This window comes from Myotis brandtii, unplaced genomic scaffold (assembly GCF_000412655.1).
Source record: "Myotis brandtii unplaced genomic scaffold, ASM41265v1 scaffold320, whole genome shotgun sequence".
Classification (NCBI taxonomy): Eukaryota; Metazoa; Chordata; class Mammalia; order Chiroptera; family Vespertilionidae; genus Myotis; species Myotis brandtii.
Window position 1 is genome coordinate 952,064 of NW_005362270.1, and position 26,297 is coordinate 978,360.

Below are 26,297 nucleotides of genomic sequence, written 5' to 3' on the forward strand. Positions count from 1 at the left end.
TCCCTTCCTCTCTGTAAAAAATCAATAAAATATATATATATATAAAAAAACTGTTTAAAAAAAAAAAGTATTGGGTCCAGCCTAGCCGGTTTTGCTCAGTGAGCAGAGCATCGGCCGGAGGACCAAAGGGTCCTGGGTTCCATTCTGGTCAAGGGCAGATACCACGGTTGTGGGCTCCTCCCTGACCCAGGCCCTGGTTAGGGCGCATGCAGGAGGCAACCAATTGTTGTGTCTCTCTCACATCGAAGTTTCTCTTTGTCTTTCGCTCTCTCTAAAAGTCAATGGAAAAATATCCTCAGGTGAGGATTTAAAAAATATATATTGGGTCCAGAGATAGGGGGCGAGGGCTGATGCAGAGGTAGGGGCCATTTCAGGCCTCCTTTTCCTTTTCTTTAACAAGGAGCTGCAGGTGCAGAGCCATTGGGTCCTCCCAAGTTTGGCAGGCTCTTATGATCTGCCCTCAGGATCAGGGTACGAGCCTGAGGCCTAGAAGGCAGGAATCCAGAACTATGCCAGCAAAGATTGCCTGGGTGCCACTCAGCATCGGAGCCAGGCCTACACCAGGCCCAGGGTACAGGGCTGAACGAGGCCAGGCCCTGACCTTAGGCAGCTCAAGGCCAGGGTAGGTGCAAGCACAGGGCAGCAAACACCTTGGGAGGGGTGTGTGGGTACTGGAGCATAGGGAAGGATGCGCTTCACCAAGAAAGGCCAAGCAAGCTGTGCCAGGAAGGATAACCATGATCCTGCCAGGCGAAGGGACCACGGGCAGAGGAAACAGCCTGTACAAAGCCCTCGGCATGTAGGAGCAGGAAGTGGGCAGGGAGAATGGCAAGGTGATGGAGCACCCTCTTATCACACCAAGGATCATGGGCTTCATCCTGGCAGCACTAGGATATTTTCTCCAGCGGCATCCCCTGCTATGGCTCCACAGGCGCAGCATGAATTAAAGTTCTCTGGACCAGGAGCACTTGTTAGTAGGTCCCAGTGTCTATGAACTGGCCTTAGAAATCACCTGGCTTAACAAGTCGCCAGGAGTCAACTGCATCTAATCACCTGAGCCGCTGGTATAGACCCAGCAGCAGGGGTGAGCAGTGGGGTGTCCAGTCCTTAACCAGGACCTGCTCAGAGCAGAGCCAGAAATTTGCATTAACAGCAGCACAACTGTAGACCCTATAACTTACAATATAGTTTGAGAGCCACCATCCTGGTCTGTGCCTCCTCAACATAGTAAATATCCCCAACAGCAGGACTGGTGGAGACTGAATGCTTGGGAATCTCGGGCAGCAGAGAACTCACTGCTTCACAGCCAGGCAGCCTGTTCCCTGCTGGATGCTTCCAGCCACAAGCACAAACCCTGCTCCGCTCTAACTCTACCAGTTTCTCAAAGAGCCATGCAGCTCTGGAAGCCAATATTCCTTCCTCCTCCCCAGCACCCTGTGTGTTCTCCAATCTGAACACTGCTCAGTCTGCAATGGCTAGACCCCGGCCCTTCCCAGGTGACTCCACGCTATGCCCTGGTGTGTCATTCCTATTGCAAGACCCAGGTCTGAGCCTCCACCTGGGTGGGTCTGACAGATGGGAGAGAGACAGAGCCCGCATGTCAGACTCTGGCCTCTATGAAGGTCCTCAAATCTAGTTGGAGGAGCTGACATGCCCAGTGGCTAAGGACTCATATCACGACTTAGGCAATATTGGCCTCTCAACACAGCAACCATGAATCAAGAAGCCCGGCAAAAGCAAGTTAAATTTAACCAATTTCAGCACCAGGGTGCATTTCACCCCTCTGTCGTGCACATCTCTATTTTTGTAGCACCAGGAAACTGAAACAACTGATTACGTATTCCAGGCTGTCTCCCCCAAAGGGAAGTCAGAGCTACTTTTCAATTACACAAATTACATGCATTTTCCCATTTACAAAACTGTTTCAGAGCCCAGTTTTGAATAAGTTAAGGAATTCATCAAGTCCTATGACAGCAGACCTACTCACTCAGCCCTCTACCATCTTTGTAAGCAAGGTCAGCCTTTTGGGAAGGGGATGGGGAGGTCCCCAGAGTCTAGCCCATGACAAATAGGGTTGTGTTCCCTGAGAATCGGGGGAGGCAGAAATCAGGCTCCAGGGCTACTCCCCATCAGGATTTAGATCTTTGTTCCTATATCTGCAGTGGAGGGTTTCAGGCTCCCAGACACTTCCCAGCGCTCAGTGATGATCTGTGTACCAGGCTCCGTGCTAGGCACTGGCAACTGGGAGATGAAGAGAATGGGAGTCCCTGCCCCCAAGAAGCTTACTGTGTAGTAGGGAAGACCGGATATAGAATAAACTATTTTCCACAAAATGTAAAGACTGTATGTATGCAATACAGAAGCAGTATAGAACCATGCTTCTCAGCCCTCTTTTCACTATCATTCTCACTCTCCCAGTAGAGTGATTTTTTCTAATCCTGCCCCACTCTTGAAACTTTAATGCCACAAATAGACTATATGCCTATTTATATACTGTATGTATGTATGTCCTGTGCTTTATACATAAAAAAGCGAGACATTTTGCCCCCTCCCCACAAAAATCAGTTTTCACTCCTTGGGGGAGATGGCCTCTATTGAAAAGGCACTGTTTAGGAAGGAACAATGAATTCACCTTTGGGGCTGGGAGGCACAGAAGGAAAGGGATCAGGGAAGGCATCACAGAGGAGGTGGTATCTATCCAGGGTTTTGAAGGATGAGCAGTTCTGCAAAGCAGAAAAGGGACTCAGCATCAAGTCTTCCTTGTTGGGCAATCTGAGCTCCTGCCTTACTCTCAGACATTAATGGTAGCTAGCCTCCAAGATGGTCTCTAGTGATCTTCAGCTCCCACTATAGTTAGTGTAGTAACCTCCCCATGCTGACACATTAAATAAGAACTAATTTGTATAATCGACAGAATATGACAGAAATGATGGCATGCAACTTCTGAAGCCAGGTACTAAAAGACTCTGCCATCTCTGCCTGGAACTCGCTTTGGGGGAAGTCATTCAAGCAGCCCTATCAGAGACCCACATGGAGAGCCAGCCACGTGAGGGAACCACACTGGAAGCGATCCTCCAGCCCCAGCCAAACCTTCTGATGATGCCAGTTCCCAGCCTTCAAATCTTCCAAAGGGACCCCGAGCATCATGGAGCAGATACAAGTCATTCTGTGGGTCTGAATTCCTGACCCACAGAAATGATATAATAATAAATGATTATTGCTGTTTTAGCCATTAAATTTTGGGGTGGTCAGTTACACAGCAATAAATAACTAAAACAATTCCCATCTCATAACCCGGTTCCCTACCTTGTCAACCCACTTAACAAGGTTGTCTTGTTTATGCTAAAGTCAGCTGGTAAGCCAGGAGTTTCCCTGAATTCCTCTCTGGGTGAGGATTTCCTAGACAGCTCAAACTCTCATCTGGAGAAAATGTCCACCTGCCAATCCTTTGTCCTGCCCTCTCTTCCTCCTTCCTCCCACCCTCGGATCACTCCGCGGGCATCCAATAAGGTCTATGAAGTGTCAGGCACCAGGAAAAATAAGAGTAACTCAGGCCCAGGTTCCATCTTCTATGGCTCACAGCCCAGCCAAACATATCTGCAGAGCCCTAAAGGAGGGACAGGCAGAGGGGCATGGTGGGGGTTTCTGTACATGCTTGCTAGAAGTAAACAGGGAAGTGAGAAGAATAATTTATAGAAGGGCTACTTTAGATAGTGCAGTGAGGAAAGGCTTCCTGGAATGGACAGCATTTTAAGCTGGGTCTCTAAGAATGGGTAGGACTGCCATACTGGACATGGGGAAAATGGATGTCTCAGGAGGTGAAAACAGGGCTGCAGGAAAGCCCAGGAGTGCTAAGAATCGGGGTGTTCAACCTGGGGAGGAGCAGGAGATGGGGCAGGGTGACAACAACAATGAAACCAGGAACACGTAGTGCTTACAATGTGCCAGGCACAGTTGTAATCGCTCATTAACTATTTACTCCATACAGCAGCCCTATGAGACCCTGCCCTCTTACTATCCTGACTTCACAGATGACAGACTCAGAGTGGCAGCTCAGAGTGACAGCAGGGTGTGTAGGGAGCTCCTCAGCATTCAGGAAAGGAAGCTCAAGTACAGAGAAGGGAAGTGACTTGACCAGGGTCTCATGGCTGTGCATAGGCACCTCGGGGCCAGAAGCCAAGGCTCCCAGGGCTCACTGCGCTGTGCTGGCTCCAGTTACGTGGTTAGGTTTGCACTGTCACGTGCAGAGCTGCTTTTCAGGCCTCATCTCCTGTTGCACCCGCCCACATTCAGCGTGGCCTTCTCCGGCCACAGCACGTGACTCACACTGCCCAAGCCCACACACACCCACCACCCGCTTTTGAACACCCAGTTTCCTCTGCCAGCAGTGCTCTCCTCCATGTCTCCAGCTTTCCAACACCCTCTCCCCCTTCACAGTCAGCTCAGCATCACTTTCCTCAGAAACCTTCCTTGTCCCTGGACTGAGTGGGTGGTCCTTCCCTGGGACCTCACCCTCCCTCGTCACACCTCTGTCATGGCTGGCTCCCACTGCCACTCTACCCCCAGCACCCTAGGCACGCAGGGCCAGACTCAGAGACTTCTTCAGTCAATTCAAGCAAGCAGAGTGAAACCAGATCCTCCTGTGGTCCAGCTCCTGCCCGCCTCTTCATTCTCACTCTCACCACCCGACAACCCACTCACTTTGCTCCAGCCCCACTGCCCTCTTTTCTGTTCCCTGAACACGCCAGGTTCTTCCCCATCATAGGGGTTCTACATTTGCTATTCTATCCATAAACATGGATGCTCTTCACCCAATCAGTTCCTCCTCATGCTTCAGGTCTCAGCTCAAATGTCACCTGCTCCAAGAAGATTTTTCTGACTGCCCCAAGGCAGTCACTATTTATCTCCTCACCTTATTTATGTCTATCAGTTTCCTTACCATAGACTTACCTCATGGGCCAGATTGCCTAAGTTTAAATCATGGCTCTATTACTTATGAGCCGTGGATTTTCTGACAAATTACTTAGCGTTGTGTACTTCAGTTTCCTTATCTATGAAATGAGGATGATAATGGAGCAGTTATAAGGATTAAATGAGTTAATGCATGTAAGTGCTCAGAACAGTGTCTGGTATGTAGTGAGCATGACATATATATTATACAAGTGTTAGCTCTTAGTATTATTATTTATTTGCTTACTGCCTCATCCCTCCTAGAATGTAGGCTCCCAAAGGGTAGAGACAATGTCTGTCCTGTTTGCACTACATCTCCAGTGTCTACCAAAATTCTAGGTACACAGTAAGTTGCCCATTATATTTGTTAGGTGGATGATAGAGTAATGGATGATGGATGGATGAAAAGATGGATGGATGGGTGATAGATAGATGGGTGATGGATAGATGGATGAAGAAAAGAAGTAAAACATGTGCATAGGCAACCACTCATCCCAGATGGTCACATCTTTCTGATCTCTTCTCTCTCACACTCCAAATAACAGCTAGCACTGGTGAATGCTGCCTACAACAGACTATACACACTCACTGGTGGAACTTTCGACCGTGCATAACATTTGCTGGTATAAAGAGTAAACAACTGGCCTGTAGCCCCAGGAAAGGCTTACCTGAGGAGAAAGGCAGTCTTAGTAGACAAGAGAACTTCATTTGGGGGAGGGAAGTTTGGTAAAGGACAATCTGGTTAAGGGGAAAGAGAGAGCAGGGCCCTGAGGCCTGAAGGTCCAGGGTGCATCTGAAAGGTGAGTTGTCTGGGGGGACAGAGGCATGGAATATATGGCAGGGACAGATGACACTGGACAGGCAGATTGGCTGGGTGCTGATGGCCCTGAGAGTAAGGCTAGGGAGTCACTGAAAGATTTCAAACACACAGAGGTGGCCATGCCAGGATGGGCCAGAAGGTCAGGCCAAGAAGTGGGGCCAGTGGCTGTGCAATCACTAGGAAAGGGTGAGCCAGGGCCTAATCCGGGCAACTTAGAAACCATGTTGGGCAAGGAACCATTTCTGCAAAAGACTGGTGGCCAATCAAGACAGTCCCCCAACCAAAGGCAGCTTGGACCTTACCTGCACCAGATTCCAGCCTTGGAGGGACTCTGCGATGATGGACGTAACAGATGGACAGACGCCTCCAAACACCATCAAGTGGTTTGGCCCGTATTTTATTGCATCGTAGAAGGCTTTCAGTCCTTTCGCATTATCACACTGGGGAGCAACGCAGAGAAAGAGAAGTCCAAATTAGAAATTGCTTTCCCCGGGGGAAAGAGCCCAATAGTGGATTCACACAAACAAATCTGCCTCATGGGAAACCTTCTGGGTTTTAGTTCTTTCATTGGTGGGGCCTCTCTTTAAGCCAGCGCTGAGCCTGTGCTATGAGCTCCATGAAGTATGATCTTGGCATCCCCCATCTTAGCTCCCAAATGCCTCCCAAAAGGTCTCCCCCTTCCAGGGTCATTTATATTTGAGGTGGTTATTATTTAAAAAGCAGAAAAATAAATGTTGTTGAGGATATGGAGAAATCAGAACCCTTGTGCAGTACTGGTGGGAATGTAAAATGGTGAGACTGCTGCAGAAAACAGTATGGCAGTTCCTCAAAAAGTTAAACAGAATTACTATATGATTCAGCACAGCACCTCTAGGTGTATACCCCAAAGAATCAAAAGCAAGAATTCCAATAGATATTTGTACACCCATGTTCATAGCAGCATTATTCACAGTAGCCAAAAGGTAGAAACAACTGAAATGTCTGTCAACATACAAGTGGGCAAACAAACTAGTATATCCATACAATGGACTATTATTTAGCCTTAAGAATTAAGGAAACTCTGATATATGTTACAACATATATAAACCTTGAAGACATTACACTAAGTGAAATAAGCCAGATGCCAAAGGACAAATACTGTGTGATTCCACTTATATGAGGTACCCAGAGTAGTCAAATTCACAGAGACAGAAAGTAGAATGGTGGTTGCCAGGGGCTGGAAGGGAGGGGGTGTGGTGGGGTAGGAGGGTTAGTGTTTATTTTGTACAGTTTCAGTTTGGGTGATGGTAACACAACAATGTGAATGTACTTAAGCCAATGAATTGTACGTACACCTAAAAATGATTAAGAAGGCATATTTTATGTTATGTATATTTTATCACAATATAGAAGGAGAAGCAGAAAAAGGAGCAGGAGGAGGAGGGGAGTGGGAGGAGGAGGAAGAGAAGAAGATGAATCCAAAGAGACGAATTCGTTCCGCAAACACTGCCAAGCACGGCTCTGTGCTCAGCCCAGGGCTGGGTGCTGAGGAAACAAAGTCGGACACAGCCCCCGCCAAGGAGCTCACACAGGAGAAAGGAAAATTGCCGACTACAGCAGATCCTGGAGATCTACCACAGAAATGAACGAGGATCAATGTCCACAAATGTTAGGAGTCAGTAGCCTGGCTCACTTCCCACCTCCCCGCACCTCCACTTCTCTCATCAAGCCCAGTGGTCACCTCTTCCTTGGACAGAGACTCTGGCTCCCCCCGGGCTCAGTTAAGGCCACTCACCACCTGGCAGTCTGTGGGTCCTTGTAAAACATAAATTAGTCCTTCTTACTCTTCCGTTTTCCATGCACTTAAAACCCAAACTCTTATCAGAATGATTCTCAAAAGGTTACAAACATCATTCTCATGAAGATCAATAGTGGGTACATATCACCCTTTTATTTAACTCGTGGATAAGTGTATCTGCAAGATGACAAAGTGGATTCAAAAGAAAACAGGAGACAGGGGTTTTTATAGTGAATGGAAAAATAACAAATTAGATACAAAACTGGTTAATGTCCTTCAGGGCAATTTTTCTGTGGGGACAGAAAAAAGATAATTAGAAACCAGCACAGCCCTAGCCCACTCACTCAATGGTTAGAGCCCTTGGACCAAACTGTTGGCCTGGTCAAGGTCAAGTACCTCAGTTGAAGACTTGATCCCCAACACAGTCAGGGTGTAAATGGGAGGCAACCAATCACTGTATCTCTCTCATGTCGATGTTTCTCTCTCTTTCTCTCCCCTTCCTCATTACCCTCCATTCTCTCTAAAAAAAACCCAAAACCAAAACAAACACACACCAAAGGAAAAACAAAAACAAAAAAACCAGCACATTCTACCAGTTTTAGAGAATTATAAGATGTCTGAGCTTTAAATTCCCCCAGTCAGGTAACCCTCAGGCAGGGCTGTTGGAAAATGCCCTGTTAGTCTATCTATACAATAACTACTTTGTATTATTTACAAATTTTGGTATGATATTAACCTTCCTTATCATAATGGGTACAAGAAGCCGCAAGATCCAGCCCTACCTCTCACTCTGATGTGATTTCCCTCCACTCTTCTCCCTGCTCACCCAGTACAGCTTTACCAGCCTCCTTTTTGTTTCTCGAAATTGAAAGCAATTTCCTTCTTGCCCCTGGGCCTTTGCACTTGCTGTCTTCTCAAGGAATAATATTCACTTGGTTCTCAATGTGGCTCACTACTTATCATCATTCTGGTCTCAGCATAGCTATTACCTCCTCAGTGAAGTTGTTACTACTACCCCCCTTCCCCAAATGGTCCCTACTCCCAGTCACTTAACAGGCCACACTATTTATTGTCTTAATATAGGTCCTAAAATTATCTGAAATCATTTTTTCTATTTTTTCATCTGCCTGTGTATTGGCTGACCTCTCAACTAGAATGCAAAGTCCCTGAGGGCAAAGATGTTTATTATTGTTTTCACTGCTGTCTCCCCTGAGCTTGGATGGGGCCTCAATCAGGACTCAGTAAGAAGCTGCTGAATGCTCGAAGGAGCACGGTGATGTTCTCCCTGTATCTGCTTCCTCCCCTCTCTTTCTACTTCCACGTGTTTCTTCTGATTCTTGTCTTCCTCTCCATCCTCTGTCCTCCTCTTTCTTTCTGCTCCCCCTCCCTTTTCTTAAAAGTGACCATAATGTGGGACAGAGTGGATTAGTACCTGTTGCTCCTTCCTTGTTTATTTGAGAGACTCAGGACAGTGACTCACGGTGGGTGCTGAAAGGGATAGAAAAAGGAGACCAACACAGCTCCTGGCCTCAGGGAGCTCACTGTCTGGTACAGGTAGTGCGACAGGGGCACAGGTGGCCATGCCACATGGCAGACAGTGCTCAGTACTAGAGACAGACAGATCCAGCCTATGGACACCACAGGAGCAACCAGGGAGGGCTCTGGGGGTGGAGCACTTGAGACTGAGTGACCAGGGCAAAGTGGGTTGGACTAAGGCTAATGAGGACTCTGAATGTCAGGGTGGGGAGTTTGGGTTGTAGCCTATAGAGAGTCAGGAAAGAATTCCATTTTAAAATTTTAATTTAATTTTTAAATTGGTCAGGTTATTTTTTTTGCCAAGAAGGAAAGAGAAAGAAAAAAGAAGAGAAAAATAGGAAGAGAGGGAGGAGGGAGGAAAGAAGAAAGATTAAGTTACTGTTTCTTGGGGCCCTCTATTAATTGTCCCTGTTCCTTGATGGAAAGCAACACTTCCCACCCTTAGCACAAGCAGACAGAACAGAGCAGTTCATGTTTTAATTATTTCTATCATGATTTACGGAATCATTTCCCATTTTAATATATTCTGATAATGATTTTAGCTTGTTTTCTAATCCGTAGCTAATGACAATGATAATGCAGTACCACAAGATTTATAATCAAAATTGCATTAAAAATATTAGCAACAATAAACTAATTAAAACTTATTTGCTCAGCAAACATTTCCCCAGTACCTAGTCCGTGCAAGATTCTGTATTAATAATGATGTCCTAGTTTCTCACAAATTGACAACTTCTGAAACCTGACAATATTTGACAACTAATATTTGAGCTAGAAGAATCTTTCAATGTTCAAAAATGTTTATCCAACTCAGTTTTTACCAGGCTGGGTGTAGAAGGCAGAAGTCTGGCCCCCATGAATTTTGCCCCTAGGTCTTACTCTTATGGATGTTATGTTACATGACAAACAGGCCTTTGCAAAGGTAATTAAGGTTACAAATCAGCTGACCTGAAAGTATTACCTAGGTAGCTTGATGTAATCCCACAAGCCCTGAAAAGCGGAGATCTTTTCTGGCTGGCAGCAGAGGGGAAACCAGACATTCAAAGTATGAGATAAATTTAATGTGCCTTTGTTGGCTTGAAGATGAGGGGGGACACATGGCAAAGAAATGGGAACCTCAGTCCTACAATTGCAAGAAACTGAATTCTGCCAACAAACTGAATGAGTCAGGCCTCCATATAGGAACCCAGCTCAGGTAACCTTGGTTTTGACCTTGTTCCTGAGCAGAGGACCCAACAGGGTCACACAGCGCCTGAACTTCTGGCCAGTGGACTTGAGACAATACACAGTTGTGGTTTAAACCACTAGATTTATGATAATCTGTTACAGCAGCCATAGACAATTAATACAGCAAAGTAAAATTTAAAAAAGAAGAAGAACCTCTTATTTCAAGTTAAATGTGTTCCATATAAAGAGCTCTACTTAATGTATAGATAAGATCTTTCATGGTTTGTAGGGTGTTGAAATGTTTTTCTATTACAAATTATAGATAGTGAGAGGATTTTGTTTTCAATATCCTAATGTGGCAAAATAAAAAGTTTTCTGCCCTATGTAAGTTTCTGTTCCATGAACACCACTCCCCACCCCGTTCCTATTGCATTTGCTGCTCTGTGAAATCCAAATGTGTGTGGGCATTGCTAATCTAGCCAGCCCTGCACCCGAACTTTCAGGGGCAGATGCTGAAGACTTGTCCTCAGTGTGAAAGGGCTTGTCCACTGTCCTTTCAGGACTAGGGGAAGCATTTCGGGATTCCCATTTGAGAGCTTTCTCAATAATCTAGAGACTGCAGCTCAATGGGCAAAGGGAAGGTTAAAGCTAGCAGCGCCCTAGAAAGGACCATTCTCCCCAGGATAACGCTGCAAGCCCAGGCCTCATCCTGACCAGTCTTACCTGAGGCAGGAGAAACAACCTGCTCAGCACCCCTGAGTATGCTGGAGAGCAATTCTGCTGTGAACAACAAAATAAAAATCACAGGGATGGATCTGAGCCATTGTTGATGCTACCTCTCTCATCCTCATGCCTAACACTGTATCTTCTATCTTGACATGATTAGGGTCCCAAATAGATGGCCTTCCCTCACCAAAGCTGAGTCTTTGTGGCTGAACCAGCTTGGGGATCTTCAAAGTGCTGCCCAGGACCCAGCAAAGATGTTTTAGGGACAGTGAAAGGGCCTCTGGGCTCCTCACCTTCACTTCAGCCAGTAGCTCGCCTTATATCTATTCTTTATACAGCATCACGCTTACACAGAATGCTTTATTTGAAAACAGAATTTCATTGCTAGCAAAAAATGAAAACCAGAAAGGAGATGACCCCGAAGGTTCTTGTTTGTGTATGATTTTTGTCTTCGGCCTCAAGAAGAGCAGGTCAGGACCTGTAGACGAGTCTGGTTGGGCCAGCCGCTTGAGCACACGCATGACAGGCCACCATTCACTGAAAGTTAATCCGAACATCAGTTTGCCTGATGGTCAATTCACCAAATCACTGGGGGATTTCTCTAAGCTGGAGCTTCCCCAGGGATTCCTTGCAGACACTTCACATGGCCATTTCACAAGGAATTGTCTTTTTGGCTCAGGTGAAAGTCAATCTCCCCTCTATTGTATGTTTCAGTCCTTCCTAAATGCTGCACTTGAAGATGTCCCCTAATGCCTGTTTATTATCATCCTCTTCTTATGGACCAATCCTGGCTGAGCCGGGGAAATGCCGAAGCATTTCTAACTCCCACTTAAGGTGTCTGTCAGACAGCTCTTAGTGAGCTCACTGGGCAAAACCATCATTCTGAGAAATTATTTATGGCAAGTTGCCTTGGAGCAATTTGGCTTTTGATAAATTGCTCTCAGAGCCCCTATAAGGGGGTTCTCGTGTCCTGGAAGAAATCTATGGGCTTTATCATGTTTTCAGAATGCCTCTAGAGGGTATTCTGACAGGTGGCATGGCCACAATCGATCAGCAGACGGGGAGGTAATTCCACCACAGTTCATATCCTCATGCAATAGTTCAAAGTTTAATGCCACTTGGACATGGGCTCTGGCACACAGTAGGCCCTCAGTAACTGCTGCCTCCTCTCCTTCCCTTCTTCTTGCCATTATTTTTCCTCTCTGCCTTTCATTGACTCCACATCTATAATGGCTTATGGTTACTACCCCCAAACTCCTTTCCACTGCCTCATTTCCAGTGGTTTCTCCTCCCCTAGAAGGACGGACTTGTCACAGAGAAATCACACTAGGCTCTTAAAATTCAGCACCTATCAATGGGAATAGACCTAAAAGCCATAAAAATCAATTCTTAAATGAAAAATTGGGACTCTAGAATAAAATCCATTTTCATTTAAATCTAATTTCTAAAGATTATAATACTTTTTTTACTTTAAAATTTTAAAGAAAATGTTGCTAAGAGTTAAGATGTAAAAATGCCAAGAAAATGTCAGAGTTAATAACAACCAATTTGAAACTGGGCATTACTCCATGCAGAATTTCAGAACTGAAGGAGAATTTGAAAGCCAATGTGTTCCACCTGCCCCTGATACAAGATCCCCTCTGTGCATCGCACTCCAGGAGCAATCAGCATTTGCTTACATCCCTCGGGTGGCAGGGGTCTCACTCCCTCACCAATTCGTCCTTGGCCAGCTCAGCTTCTTAGAGAGTTCTTATGTTGGTCTTGAAATCACTCTTCCTTTTGCATTCCCTGTTCTAATTCTGAGCAGAGAAGTCAGCAAACTTTTCTCCTAAAGGGCCTGACAGTAAATATTTAGGCTTTGTGGGCCTTGCAACTTCTCAACCTTCTGTAGCACAAAGGCAACCACTGACAATACATAAATGAATGAGTGTGGCTGCATTCCAATAAAATTTTATCTACAAAAACAGGCAGCAGCGAGATTTGGGCCACGGGCCATAGTTTACCCATGCCTGTTCTAGAACCTCACAGAACACTTACCATCCTTTATTCCCATGAGAGCTCTTCAGACACCTAACTCGGCCAGCCTGTCTCCAAGAGATATCTTGTTTGCCAGATGCTCAATTCACCAAGCTAAGGGGAACTCTTCCTTCCAATCATCCCCATAAAATATGGCTTCACACCTTCTCATCTGTGGGCTACTCTCTGGAAAGACTCCAAGGACAGATATTTCTAGGACATACCCCGATCTGCCTGGCACAGAAAAGGAACACTAACTAACATGTGCTGTGCACTCACTATGTGTTAGTCATGGCATACAGAACCACATAAATTATCCTATTCTTGCCTCACAAAATTACCACAGGGTAGGCTCTATTATTATTTCCATTTTAGAGATAAGGAAACTGAGGTTCAGAGATGTTAAATAACTTGCCCAAGGTCAAATAGATGTAAGGACTCAATCCTGGGCAGTGTCATTTCAGAGTACTGTTCCATTTTAAATAAGAATTTGTTGTTATGAAATATTTCCCGCATAGAAAAGAACCTACCATATACATAAAACATATATAAGGTATAAAAATTGTAATATGTACATACAGGATACCCAACAATCATCTTATGTTGCAGCCCGTGTGTGCCCACCCTGCACATATCACTCCTTCACTCAGAGGGGACCCCTAGTCTGTTGCTTTTCTTTATTGCTTTATTATTATGTGCATGTTTCCTAAACACTCTCTCATTTAATTGTATGTTTTTAAATGTATTTATAAGTGGACTTATGCTTCATGCTGTATGTTTTGCCTGAAACTTGCCTTATATTATGTTTGTGAGATTTCTGTTGCTGAATATAGCTGTAGTTCATTCATTTTCATACCTCTGTAGTATTCCATCATATAAATATGCCACGGTTTTGTTGTTGTTTATTCCCCTGTTGAAGGGCGCTTGGGTAGTTCCCTGTGTTTTGTTTGGTTTCTGTTGTAAGCCAGACAGCTGGACATTTCTATACGTGTCTCCCAGCACATGTGCAGATCTTCTCTAGGGTATAAACCTCGAAATGGACTCATTGAATCACAGAGTTTCCCACACTTTCTCTAAGTGGTTTTAGCTATTTATACTCCCGCCAGCAGTGTTTGAGCAATCCCATTACTCCACATCCTTATGACTTTAATTTTTGCCAATCTTGTGGGGATTTGATATGTCATTTCAATTTGTATGTTTCCGATTATTAAGGAGATTGAGCCATCTGTTCACATGTTTATAAGCCATTTGTGTTTACCCTTTCGGACTGGTGACTTCGCCCATTTTTCTGTTGGGTTGTTTGTCTTTTCCCTGTTGATTTGTTTGGAGCACACCTAGCCACAATGCTAAACTGAACGAAATTATCACCTCCTGCATTCTGAGCATAGACTTCTATTAATGTGGCCTCAGACTGCGGTCCTTCCACACAGCAACGACTTCATACAGAGCTTACTGTCAGTAAACACTGCTAAATCAGCACCCCAAATCTTGGTAACAAAACACCTATGAACCTTTCTTGGGAATTAAATTAAAAAAAGAAGAAACTACTTGGTGATAAAATTCAGCCAACCAAAAGATGAATCAAAATGTAGACCTTAGGAATGGAGGGCTTGTGATAAAAAGGAGTGATTGTGAGCACTGGACCTATTTAATATGAAACAACCGGCAATATGAAGATAATGTAACATAAAATTCAGGAGGCAGAGGAGGGGAAAGGAGTTGTAAAATTGCTAATTTCCTCTTCTTCCACAGAAGGACTTTAATCGATACCATCTAAAATTGAAAACTGGAGTTTAAAAGCCAGGACTCCAACCTCACTGCTTTTCATAATCTTTTATTACCCTTAGATATTTTAGAAACAAATATTTTCTCATGTGAAGGCAAAATTGCTTAATGTTGATCCATTCTTTCTGCTTTACTTTTATTTCCTCCTGTTACATTCAAATAAATAAAATATAACATCAATTTTAATTAGCATGTAGTAATAATAACCTCATTTTATAAAATTATTTCTGTCCATCTCTCAACTTACATGCATGGAAAAATATCTGGAATGAGTCATCTTATGTTAGAGATGGCGAAATTTTGAGTGATTTTTTTTCACTCTATTCTTTGTACCTATTTATTTTACCTGATTTTTAAATATGCTTTATTTATTTCAGTGAAAGAGAGAAGAAGGGAGAGGGAGAGAGAGAAACACACATTCTTTTTATAAAGACAGAAAGTAATTTTTAAACTGGTAGGCTTTTTTCAACCATTTATCTCCCTCTTTCTGTTCTTCTGTGATTGACTTTCTGAACTAAAGAACAGGACCTGACACTTATTATTGCTTAATCATCTTAAAAATTACCCCAGTACATTGGCCAACTGGATGAAACACACACTATATTGTTCCTCCATTGAAATGAATTCATTCAAACACATTCTGGGCATCTACTAGGTGCTCAGAGAAACAAGCCCCTGTGACATATGCAAATTCCTTGAACAAAGTAAATACTCAAGAAATGTTCACCGACCAATTGAATTTGGAAATAAGAAGAGTAATAATAATAACATACTAATCCCTTAAATAGCATTTATTTGGGCCAGGTACTATTCTAATTTTATATATATACTCAATCCTCACAACAACCCTATTGTCTGTATTTCAATAGATAAGGAAACTGAGGGTTTGAGAGGTAAGTAGTTTGAGTCAAGGGCACAACTGGGATTCAGACCCAGGAAATTGGGCTCCAGAATCCATGCTCCATGATATCTGTGCTGTATTCTTCCCCCTGGGCCCACGGAGAGGCTATACTCCCCAGCCTCTCTTGCAATTAGAGGTGACCATAGAGTTCTGAGCAATGGAATATGAGCGAAGGTGATGTGCCCTATGGGCAGCATTGGCTTATAAAACCATCCCCGGGCGCCCAATGGTCTTTTCCCTCCACTGTGTGAGTGGGGAAGACTCCCAGGACCTAGAAGCCATGGAGCTCCAACAACCTCGAATCCCTGTGGCATTCATGGAGGGGCGCCACCGCTCTGAGAGAAACTGTCACAAGGAGGGCAGCCTCCCAAGATGGCTTCAGGACATGCCTCACTCTTCCCCGCCCTTGGCTGAGTGTGGCGGTGGCACAGGTGCTCACCATTTCTAGCCAGTACGAGACTCAGCCATGGCAATCTTTTTTTCTTTTTTAACTGGTACACATGTTCACACCTATATTTCAAGTTTAGAAATGCATATTTGCAAGCAGCAATACAAAATATCCATGAAGTAATGCATAATCTCTGAAAATTATGAAAACATCCCTGCTACCAATACATTTTTAAATACAAAACTGACTACCATATTTGTTACTTCTGTGTAGCGAGAGAAGTTCATTTTCAAAACAGATAAAATTCAGTCTGTAGGTGTGAATGGTATGAATGACAGTCTTTTTTCTTTTTATTTTTTAATTTCTTATACGGTTGGGATCCTTAAGCATGCAAAACCTCAGAGAAGTAGGGTCCACAAAGGAACCAGGGTTATCTTATGGCATCCAGTGAAGCCAGAGCTGGGAATGCCTCTGGGTCATCTACATCAGGAGCAGGAGCACTTGACTTGTCAGTCCTGCTGCCTCGGTTTGGACGTCCTCCACGCCCACGGCCACCTCGTCCTCCCCTGCCACGATGGCAATCTTTGAGCCCTTTTAGTCTGGCTCAGACTTTCTCAGACCTGTACCGCCTGGATCTCTTCCTGCCCAGGCGCCCAGCCTTCCCCGCTCCTTTCACAGGTGTCAGACCCACTCCACAGTTTGAAGACTCGCTCTGCCTTTCTCTGCTCTCTCTCACCCTTTTCCTTCACAGGCATTCCTCTCAGATGCCCTCTGACTCTGCCTGGGCATCTGCTTCCCAGAGGACCCAACCAACAACGCCCCTCCCCCGATCTGCACTTGAGTACGACACACGAGCAAAGAAAAAAACCTAAATGTATTAAACCACTGGAATATAAGGGTGCTATTTGTTACTGCAATTAGACTGCATCAAGTACACATTCTTAATCACCTGTTGTGAAATTTTGAAAAAAAAAAATCTAAACATCTGGGAAACTATGAGAGAAAAGTAAAGTGAGTCAAAAAAAAGTTATGGGAAAAATATGCTATATATGTAAAAATCTCCGCTGTCATTCAAGGCACTGATGCTAAACCAGAATTTAAAGGGCACAACCAGATATACTCATATTTGCTGTACTGGGCTGTTTTAGTCCCCTCTGTCCCCCTGTGCTCAGCAAAGGGCTTGGCTCCAGACAGGTGTTTAATACATACTGGCTGGACAAATGACTGCTGCCTGGCGGATACCACCCCTGCTGGTGAATGTAGCCTGAAATAAAAGTAGTCATATCTGTATCTTGGTCCCAAAATGCTTATTAACTCCAGCCATCTTGAGTTTTTTTACACCCTTTCCCCGGGGTGACGGACAGACCATCTGCTTCTAAAAGTCTCCAGGGAGCCAGACTGTCCACCCTGGATTCTGAGGAAAGCCGGCGTTTCTGTATTCTCCCTGAGAAGTCCCTCTGAATTCTTGGCTGGCTGTAGACTGTTATTTGAGGATGATGGAGCCATACCTCACATCTCTTCTCTGCACCGGTAAAGCCAATTACCCAATTTACAAAATGTTTCTTAGAGACTGGTACATACAAACTGCGTTTCCTAATTAGCTGTCAGTAAGTACCCCAGCAAATGCAGGTGTGACATTTTCAAAAGTCAGGGTCACAAATGCAAAGCGTATGCGTGCTGCCTGTGGTGGTGGTGGGGAAGGGCGCTCCTTTCTGCAGGTTTGCACAAATTATAAGTTGTCAGCCCTTTCCCTGGGGATGGGGCCCCGGGTCACCTGCTGAGGAGGGCCGGCACTGCTGCTGTGTGCCATGGAGCCATCTCCACTCCTTTCTGGGGCAGTTGAACCAGCAATTAAATGGAACTCACTGGCCAGATTTGGCCCCATTCAAGTACCAGGAATCCAAGATGCAACCTGGCCAGCAGGAGAGGGGAATTAGGTGGCAGGGAACCTACAAATTACTGCCACAGTTGATCTCTCAGATCCCTTCCTGCCCTAACAGTCTGGTTTGGTTTATATTCTAGGCCAGATTTTTGTTCAATTTATACATACCAGCTATGTTTCTTTAGCTCTGACCTATGTGTCAGGCACTATGCTAGGTTCTTTACATGCATCATCTCATTTACTAGTCATAACATACTATTGATTTAATATTCACAATGACCCTATGAAATGGACACTATTACTATTCCCCATTTAACAGAGGAGGAAATACAAGTTCAGGGAGCTTAACTGATAAGCTCAAGATCACACAACTATTAAGACAAGAAGCCAGTATTCAAACCCAGGCCATCGAATTCCAAACCTTAACTCTGTCTCTTACAATCCAAGCTGTCTAGAATTGGGTTGAATGCCTTGTAAAGCAGTGGGCTGCCTGACACTGGGGTATTTGAGCAAAAACCTGCAGGATGATATTGTAGAAAGGATTATTTCACTGAATAAAGAAATAGGTTCTAATCCTGAAATTCTATGAGGAGGCAAAGAGACAGGAAAAGTGGGGTTAAGTCTTGGGAACAGCAGTGGTTCTCTGGGATGGAGCACTCAATGGGTGAATGGGAGAAAGGAGAGGTGGGGTTGGAAAGGGAGGTTGAGGCAACTTTTGGAGGGCTCTGGGCACCAGTAAAGGGGCTTGCACCTTATTCTGGGGCCCCAGGGAATTTTTGTTTTGGTTTGGTTGTTTTTTAACCATTTTAATCGTGTAAAATTTAGTGGCATTAAGTGCACTCATAATGTTGTGTAACCATCACCACTATTTCCAGAACTGTCATCATCCCAAACAGAAAAACCCTATATACCTATAAGCCCTGGGTAGTTTTTAAAGGGGCTTAAAGTTAAATCTGATAATGACATCATCAGAGCTGAGATAGTGATGACACCATCAGATTGGGGTGGACAAAACTGGCCACTATTTAAAGGATGTTATTAAAGGAAAGAGGGGCTGGGCAAGGGGATGGGTGATGAGACCAGTGCAGAGGTCCAGGCAGGAGACAGAAGGAGCCAAAGACAGGGTGCAAGATGGGCAGAGGGAATGCTTAGATTCGGAATAAGAGGAAGGGAAACTGCAGAGGGAGTGGGGAGTCCTACCTTCTTCTAGGGGTCCTGTGAGTCCTGGGCTACCAGGAAATGAGATAGAGAAGCCAGGAGAGGCCTCAGGGCCCTGGGACACCACCAAGAGGTGCTGGCTGGCTGTACACTCCACTGACATACCCTGGGGAGTCACATCCCTGAACCTGACAGTCCTTCCTGGGACATGGGTGAGAGCTGTTCCCTTGGCTGCAGTTCTAACGTGCCTTCCCAGGTCTACATACCCAGGTCCCAATTCTTGCTTGTGCCCCATCCCTGTGCTATGGCTGAGATCAGTTAAGTGGTCCCCAAGCCTATCGGGGCATTTCCCATCCAGACCGCAGTGCCTAGGGCTGCCCCTGAACTCTGAAGGATGTGAAGCTTCTCGCTGCCTGAAAAACGGGGCAGAGGCCTTTCAGCTTGAAGCCCAGACCAGAAAACAGATACCACCGAGTGCCAGGAGGGAAGCAGGAGGCTCCAAAGGAAGGAATTCTTTTGAGGACCCTGGGAGGAAGTGCTCGTTGGGGGTGGGGGAGGCTCCAGGAGGATGATGCATTTCAGGGGTAGGACCCAAGGGAGGCTCCTGTGGATATCCTGGGGGCAGTCTGGGACCAGTACATTTGGGGTATGATCCATTCCAGGGAAACCCCTTTGCAGAACCTCGTGACCATGAGGCTTTGGAAAGCCAGGGGGAGATGCCAATCCTCAGAGGACAGCCCATCCCAATCCTAGTAGGGGACTCACACCTCTGCACCTCCCTTCTTTGTAAAATGGAGAAGCAATGCTGAGAAAGCCTAATTAACCATGAGGGGACCCCTGCTCAGACCGAGGGTAAAAGTAAGGTGCCTGTGCCCTCTACTCCACCCCCTCCCCAGGATTCTGCTCCATAAACATCTGTCACAGCCTCCTAGGCCCTTTCTCAGGTGGAGGGCAAAGAAAAATTACCTTCATAAATCCTGCAACCAGAATAGGAGGATTTTTCAGGGTTTATTCATTTTCATACAGAAAAAAATTATGATTATTTTTTCCCCGAGTATCCACCTTAGTGTGGAATTATTACTTTGTTTTCTTTTTAGGTTTAACAGATCCTTCCTGAACCTTGAAAAATTATTTGAATGTAACTTTCTCTCAAAATCAAAAAAAGAAAGCAGGAAGTAAAATAAGGCAGACAAAGAAAAGGAAAAATATTGCATGATTCACTTAAATGAGGTACCTAGAGTACTCGAATTCAAAATTCATAGTGGCAGAATAATGGTTTCCAGGGGCCGGAGGCGTAGTATTTTTAATGGGTACAAAGTTTCCATTTAGGAAGGTGAAAAACTTCTTGAGATAGATGGGTGGTAGTGGTTTCACAACAATGTGACTGTATTAAATGCTATTGAACTGTACACTTAAAAATGGCTAAAATGGTCAATTTGATGTTATGTATATTTTTTGACAATTTGAAAAAGCAACCACAAGCAGGAAGGTAATATCTCCCCCAGGACAGGTCTCATGACCTCTCTGGGCCTCAGTTTCCCAATCTGTAAAATAGGAGAGAAGTCCACCTTCCTTACACTCTGAGCCTCGGTATAGAGCAGTGATGGCGAACCTTTTGAGCTCGGCGTGTCAGCATTTTAAAAAACCCTAACTTAACTCTGGTGCCGTGTCACATATAGAAATTTTTTGATATTTGCAACCATAGTAAAACAAAGACTTATATTTTTGATATTTATTTTATATATTTAAATGCCATTTAACAAAGAAAAATCAACCAAAAAAATGAGTTCGCGTGTCATAGGTTCGCCATCACTGGTATAGAGAGAACCCGTACCTTTGTTTTCTGCCAGGCCAGTAATGACTTTTTGATACTTTATAAAGAAACTAAAGAGAAATCAAAATAGAACTAGATAATGAATACACAGCAGCACAAACTGGCCTCAATCTGGAAGGCAGACTGAGAGCAGTCAGGAGGCTGGAGGCCTCCAGGCCCAGCTCCTCTCTGCTGTCTGTACGTGAGAAAACTGGAGTGGAAAGATGAGAAGGAAGTTGCCCAGGGCACATAGCAAGTCACTGAGTGAGCTAAGGTAGACCCTCCTGCCCCAGACCCTACACTCCCCTCACCTAGCAATAGGCCCCCAAGTTCTTAGACCACATGTGGCTTCTGCCATGATAGCCATGTTCACACCCTCTGTGCCTGGCCAACCTCAGGGCATCTTGCTTCCTCCTAGAAGCCTTAGCTGGGTGAGATGCCCTTTCCTTTGGCTAACCCAGCACCCTTTGGGGTGGAATGACCAAGGGCAGGCCCTGGAGTGTGGCTTTCTAAGGACCAGGCTATATCCTGTACCTCTGTACCAGGTAGCATAGTTTCAAGGGTCTGGTGCTTGGGCTCAAGTCTCCCACTTAATAGCTGACTGACCTTGGGCCAATTATTTACCCTATTTTGTGTCTATTTCCTTCTTCATAAGTGGGGATAATAATGTGTCTACTGCATACAGTTGTTGTGAGGGTTAAATGAGTTGGATCAAAGCTCTAGGAAGAGCATCTGGCACAAGTGAACGTCAGATAAAGGTTAGCTATTAGGTTCACTCTCTTCATGAGCCCTACTGTCCCGCATGCACGAGGCGTGAGAATGCTTGTTGATCCACACCCCCTACACTGGGGGAATAAAAGGAGTCCGGCAGCAGGGGGTGGGGTGGGCAGTGGCTTATGAGTTCCCTTCTCAGGCTGCACATTAAACAGCAACGGAGACCCGAGGACAGTGCCACGTGGGGGGAAATCCTCATAAGTCCCCCCACTCTCATTCCTCTCCAGGCCTGGTCCAGCCTCAGCCCTGCTATGGAAGAAGCCAGTGCTGTGGTCACGACAGGCAGCATATGGGGACCCACCACTCTCTATCTAGGGCCAATCTGTTGACATGACAACCAGGATTCCCCACCCTGTATCCAGTCTCCATTCTTGCATTTGTGTTCTGCCAGGCACATCCTCCACCAGCCGCCTCCTTAGATGCAGGAGCATCTTCAGATTGGGTCAAGATCCTTCCCCCAAAGAGCAGCAGACAGGACAAACAACAGGCATCCCTGCTAGTGATGAACATGGTAACTGGCAGCTCCACTCTCCAAAGTTCAAAAGTGGGGCTTAGGCAAGCATAGAGGAAGGGCTGGGCCCCACCTCAAAACTTTCCAGGAAATCAGGGGCTGACTTGCCTTCCCCAGACAGGAGCTGATGAGGGCCCCCCCCCGCCCCCCGCCCGCACCATGCCATGCTCAGTCACCAGATATTCTTATTTTGGGAATAGGCAGGTCAGGAAGGGCTCAAAGAGGTCCTCTGAACTGAGCTCTGCATTCTACTGTTGGGGCATCCAAGAGGGGTGGCTTACATGACTTCACAGACCCCACCCCCACCCTGCCAGCCCAGGATTCCCTCACCCACCAAGATTCCATTCAGTAGCTCTAAAACAGAAGAGAGAATTTGCTGGATTCTCCCGAATAACGAGAGCACACAGAATTTTATTTTTAAACCAGCAACTTTGTGACCACAAACACCAACCATCCCAGGGACAAGACACATGGACTGAGTGCCCAACTAGAGAAGCAATAACAACAACAGAAATAATAATAACTCTGAACTCTGGAGGGTCCTTACATGCCAGGCAAATCCTAAACTCTTCACAAATATCACTTAAGTACCTGAATGTTCACGGCATTCCCACTTACAGATTTGGAAACAGAGGCCCAGAGAGGAGAGAAGCTAGGTTTGGAGCCAGCCTGTCTATCAGTGCACTGACCCATGACCTCATGGGGCCCGGGGGCACCAAGGAAGAAGTGGCAGCACTTCCCTGAGTCACCTGGGGTGATGGCACAGACAAGGAAGCTCCCAGGAATATGTTCACAAAAGCAAGAAGAATGAAACCATGCAAGGAGAGGGGAACAGCACATGAGGGGTCTGAATGCACACTGGGAGAATAGGAAAGAGTGCTCATTTATAAATAGCTCTGAGAGTTGAGCACTGAACTAGGCACTTTTGGTTACATCATCTGTCCACCTTGCTTGAGGGAAGGGGTCGAGGGAGATTAGTGGTCAGGACTAAAGAGACTGGAAGTGGCTTCATAGAGGAAGAGGCTTTCGAATTGGAAGGAAGACAGGACCGTCTTAATTTCCCACAGCTCAGGAAACGCATCACCTACTTTACAGGCACAAAGTACACAATAGTCCATCCTGACACCACACCCACACAAAATCCTCCGCATTCTCTACAAACAGAATGAATGTAAAATTACACAGGAGATGTACTGGTTCATAATAGAAGACAACAAAGGAATTTTACGAGGAGGCCGGCTGAAGCAGTCAGCTGAAATAAATTAAAACGTGGCATTGTTGTCTCTTTGTGTATGTTAGTTTTAACTACTGTTTACTGGAAAACTAAAACTTCACGTGCACAAAAAAAAATCCTCAAACTTGCGCATCAGTCTCTGTGCAATAGCTCTACCTCGGGTAGGTGAGGTGGACTTCCATATTTGGCTGTGGTGGCAGGGCCCAGCCAGGCAGGTGGACACAGCTGATATTCAAGTGCATTGAATATTTTTCCACACGGCTGATGGAGGCGTGGACCTAATAGCTTATGCAGTGATCATGAATAGAGTTCATTTGTGAGGCGGCATTATGATGATCCTACTCAGCCTCAGAGCCCACCACAGGCCCTGTGGGATGGACAGGACTTGCTCTGTTCAGTCACAACACACACACACACACACACACACACACACACACACACACACACACACACACACACACACACACACACACACACACACACACACACACACACACACACACACACACACACACACACACACACACACACACACACACACACACACACACACACACACACACACACACACACACCACATCTTCTGTGTGGATTCCCCTGTCTTTTATTAACCAGCCAACTGTTGCCATGGCTGGCTCACCTGTCCCTGGGAGTGACCCATACCTGTAGACAAGAACCATGCCTGACTGTCTCTTTTGGGCCTGGCTCTGAACTAGAGCTCTGGACTACGCTGCCAAACTGAGCATGAGATCAGACAGCACCCTCTGTTGTTGGAGCAGTGGTGAGAGATGGGGAGGGTCTCATGCTGGGTGGGACATTGAGGGTGAGGACTCCGACTCCATAGGGATTTCCAACTCAGTTTCTCAGGAGGCCCCTCAAAGCACTGACATGGCATCATCCCACTGGCCAGGCTCCAGTCTTCCACCACCATTTAACCAGGAGAGTTCCCTTCTGCTGATTTTGCACACGGGGCATCTAGAAAATTTTGTTTGAACAGAGGGCTCTGTAGCTCAGCAGAAGAGTGGCAACCAGGAGACTAGAGCAGACGAGGTGGTTTGCCATGGCAACAGTGGCTCTCCCATCAACCTGGACCCACCCCTCCCAGAACCTACAGTTAGTGTGCTAGACTTGCCCTAAAAGAGGTCCCGGTGCTTGATGGTTTGGCTAAATGGACAGTAGAAAAATTAAAACACAATAAACCCTCCCAGGAAACAAGTGTATTTTTAGAGTTTCAACACAAGATGAGGGGGCCTGGAATCTCCTTTGACCTGAAAGGCGCTGAATTGCAAATGGCCGATGTCATAGTTTCTTTGGACTGCTATAACAAATACTGTTTGGGTGGCTTAACACCAAATATGTATTTCTCACAGTTGACTAGGTGACCAGGAAGTGTAAGATCAGGGACCAGCAGATTCAGTGTCTGGTGAGAGCCTGCTTCCTGGTTCACAGCCGGCCACCTTCTCATGACCTCCTCACTTGGTATCAGGGGTAAGAGAGTCCTCTGGGGTCTCTTTCATGAGGGCACTAATCCCACTCACAACCTATTCACCCCCCAAGGCCCCATCTATTACCATCACATTAGGGATTAGGTTTCAACATACGAATTTTGGAGGAACACAAACATTCAGTGTATAGCACCTTGAATGCCAGGCTGAGTGTGCCACTTCTGTCCTATGGAGCATGTGGCCCAGGCCCCTAACACACCATATACAGTGGGTGCTAACGGGCTCTATGCAGGTTACACAGACAACTGTAACAAGTCCAAGGAGGCTCAGATGTAAACCCAGAACACAAACCAGACCTTATGAGAGTAAGCTGAGGATCTGCCCAGTCTGGCTGAATCAGACAAGCAGACAGTAGGGGAGATGAACAGAAGTGGGGCTCTGAATTAGAGCATGCCTGGGTGCAGAGTCTGAATGATAGGAGGCTGAAGGAGAAAGAAGCAGGCACATACTGAGTAACCGCTAATGCTGGGCGATGGCTTCATAGAGGCTGTTTATCTCTTTCTATTGTGATATATTTCTGAAATCATCCATACAAAAAGCTTAAAAGACAAAAGGAAAAGAAAGGGCCAACCAGACCCTGAAATCTCCCCTTTCCTCATTGCAATGATCCCAGGAGCTCCAGCAGGAAATACACAACCAAACCCCCAAATCACAGCTAGAAGGAGAGGTGTCAGGGGATGGAAAGGTAGGAAAGCCTGTCTTCCCAGGCAGTATTTATCAGCAATTTCATCCCTCCTACAGCATCAACACCTCCTGCAGGTGATGACCGTAAATTTCTACCTCCACCCTTGCTACCTGTTCTCAGCACCAGACTGTACGTCTCCCACAGGACCAAACCTGGACTCAACACCTTCCCCTCAAAATCAGTCAATGTCCCAAAAGGAGGAATCCAGATGTGATAAGTAAGAGACGGGCTATAGATTCAGCAACTGAGAAAGCTGCTTTCTCTAGAAGCCTTCCATATAAGGAGGGCACTTGTTGCTCCGTACACATAAGAGCTCAGGAAACATTTGGTCATCACTATTATTGTTGTTGATATTTTCATCAGTATTAGGAGCAACTTTCCTTTCTACAGGTCTCCCCTCCCCCGCCCAAGCCAAATGTGAAGCCTTCCTAGACGTCAGCTTTGTATGACCCCTCACACCCACCCAGCCTCAAGTCCTGAAGGTTTTAACTGCTAAGAATCTGTGGAACATGCCATCCTCTCTGCCCCCACTGCCATGTGCTCCTGTCTGGCCTCATCATCTCTCCCTTTGCTGCCAGGCCTGCTCCCTCCCCTATTATTCACTTTCTCTACACAGTGATCTCCGTAAATGAAAAGCTGATCATGTTACTCTGCTCAAAGGCTTACATG

The 26,297-nt window shown here is 45.7% G+C and overlaps 1 protein-coding gene across 1 annotated transcript in view; it reads right to left on the minus strand.

Moving 5' to 3' along the window:
• The window catches only part of GABBR2 (gamma-aminobutyric acid (GABA) B receptor, 2), a 319,570-nt gene that overhangs the window by 220,171 nt on the left and 73,102 nt on the right, over positions 1–26,297 (minus strand). The window contains exon 2 of the mRNA XM_005870646.2: positions 6,073–6,210. Coding sequence (XP_005870708.1) covers positions 6,073–6,210 — 138 coding nt within the window. The remainder of the gene's footprint in view (positions 1–6,072; positions 6,211–26,297) is intronic.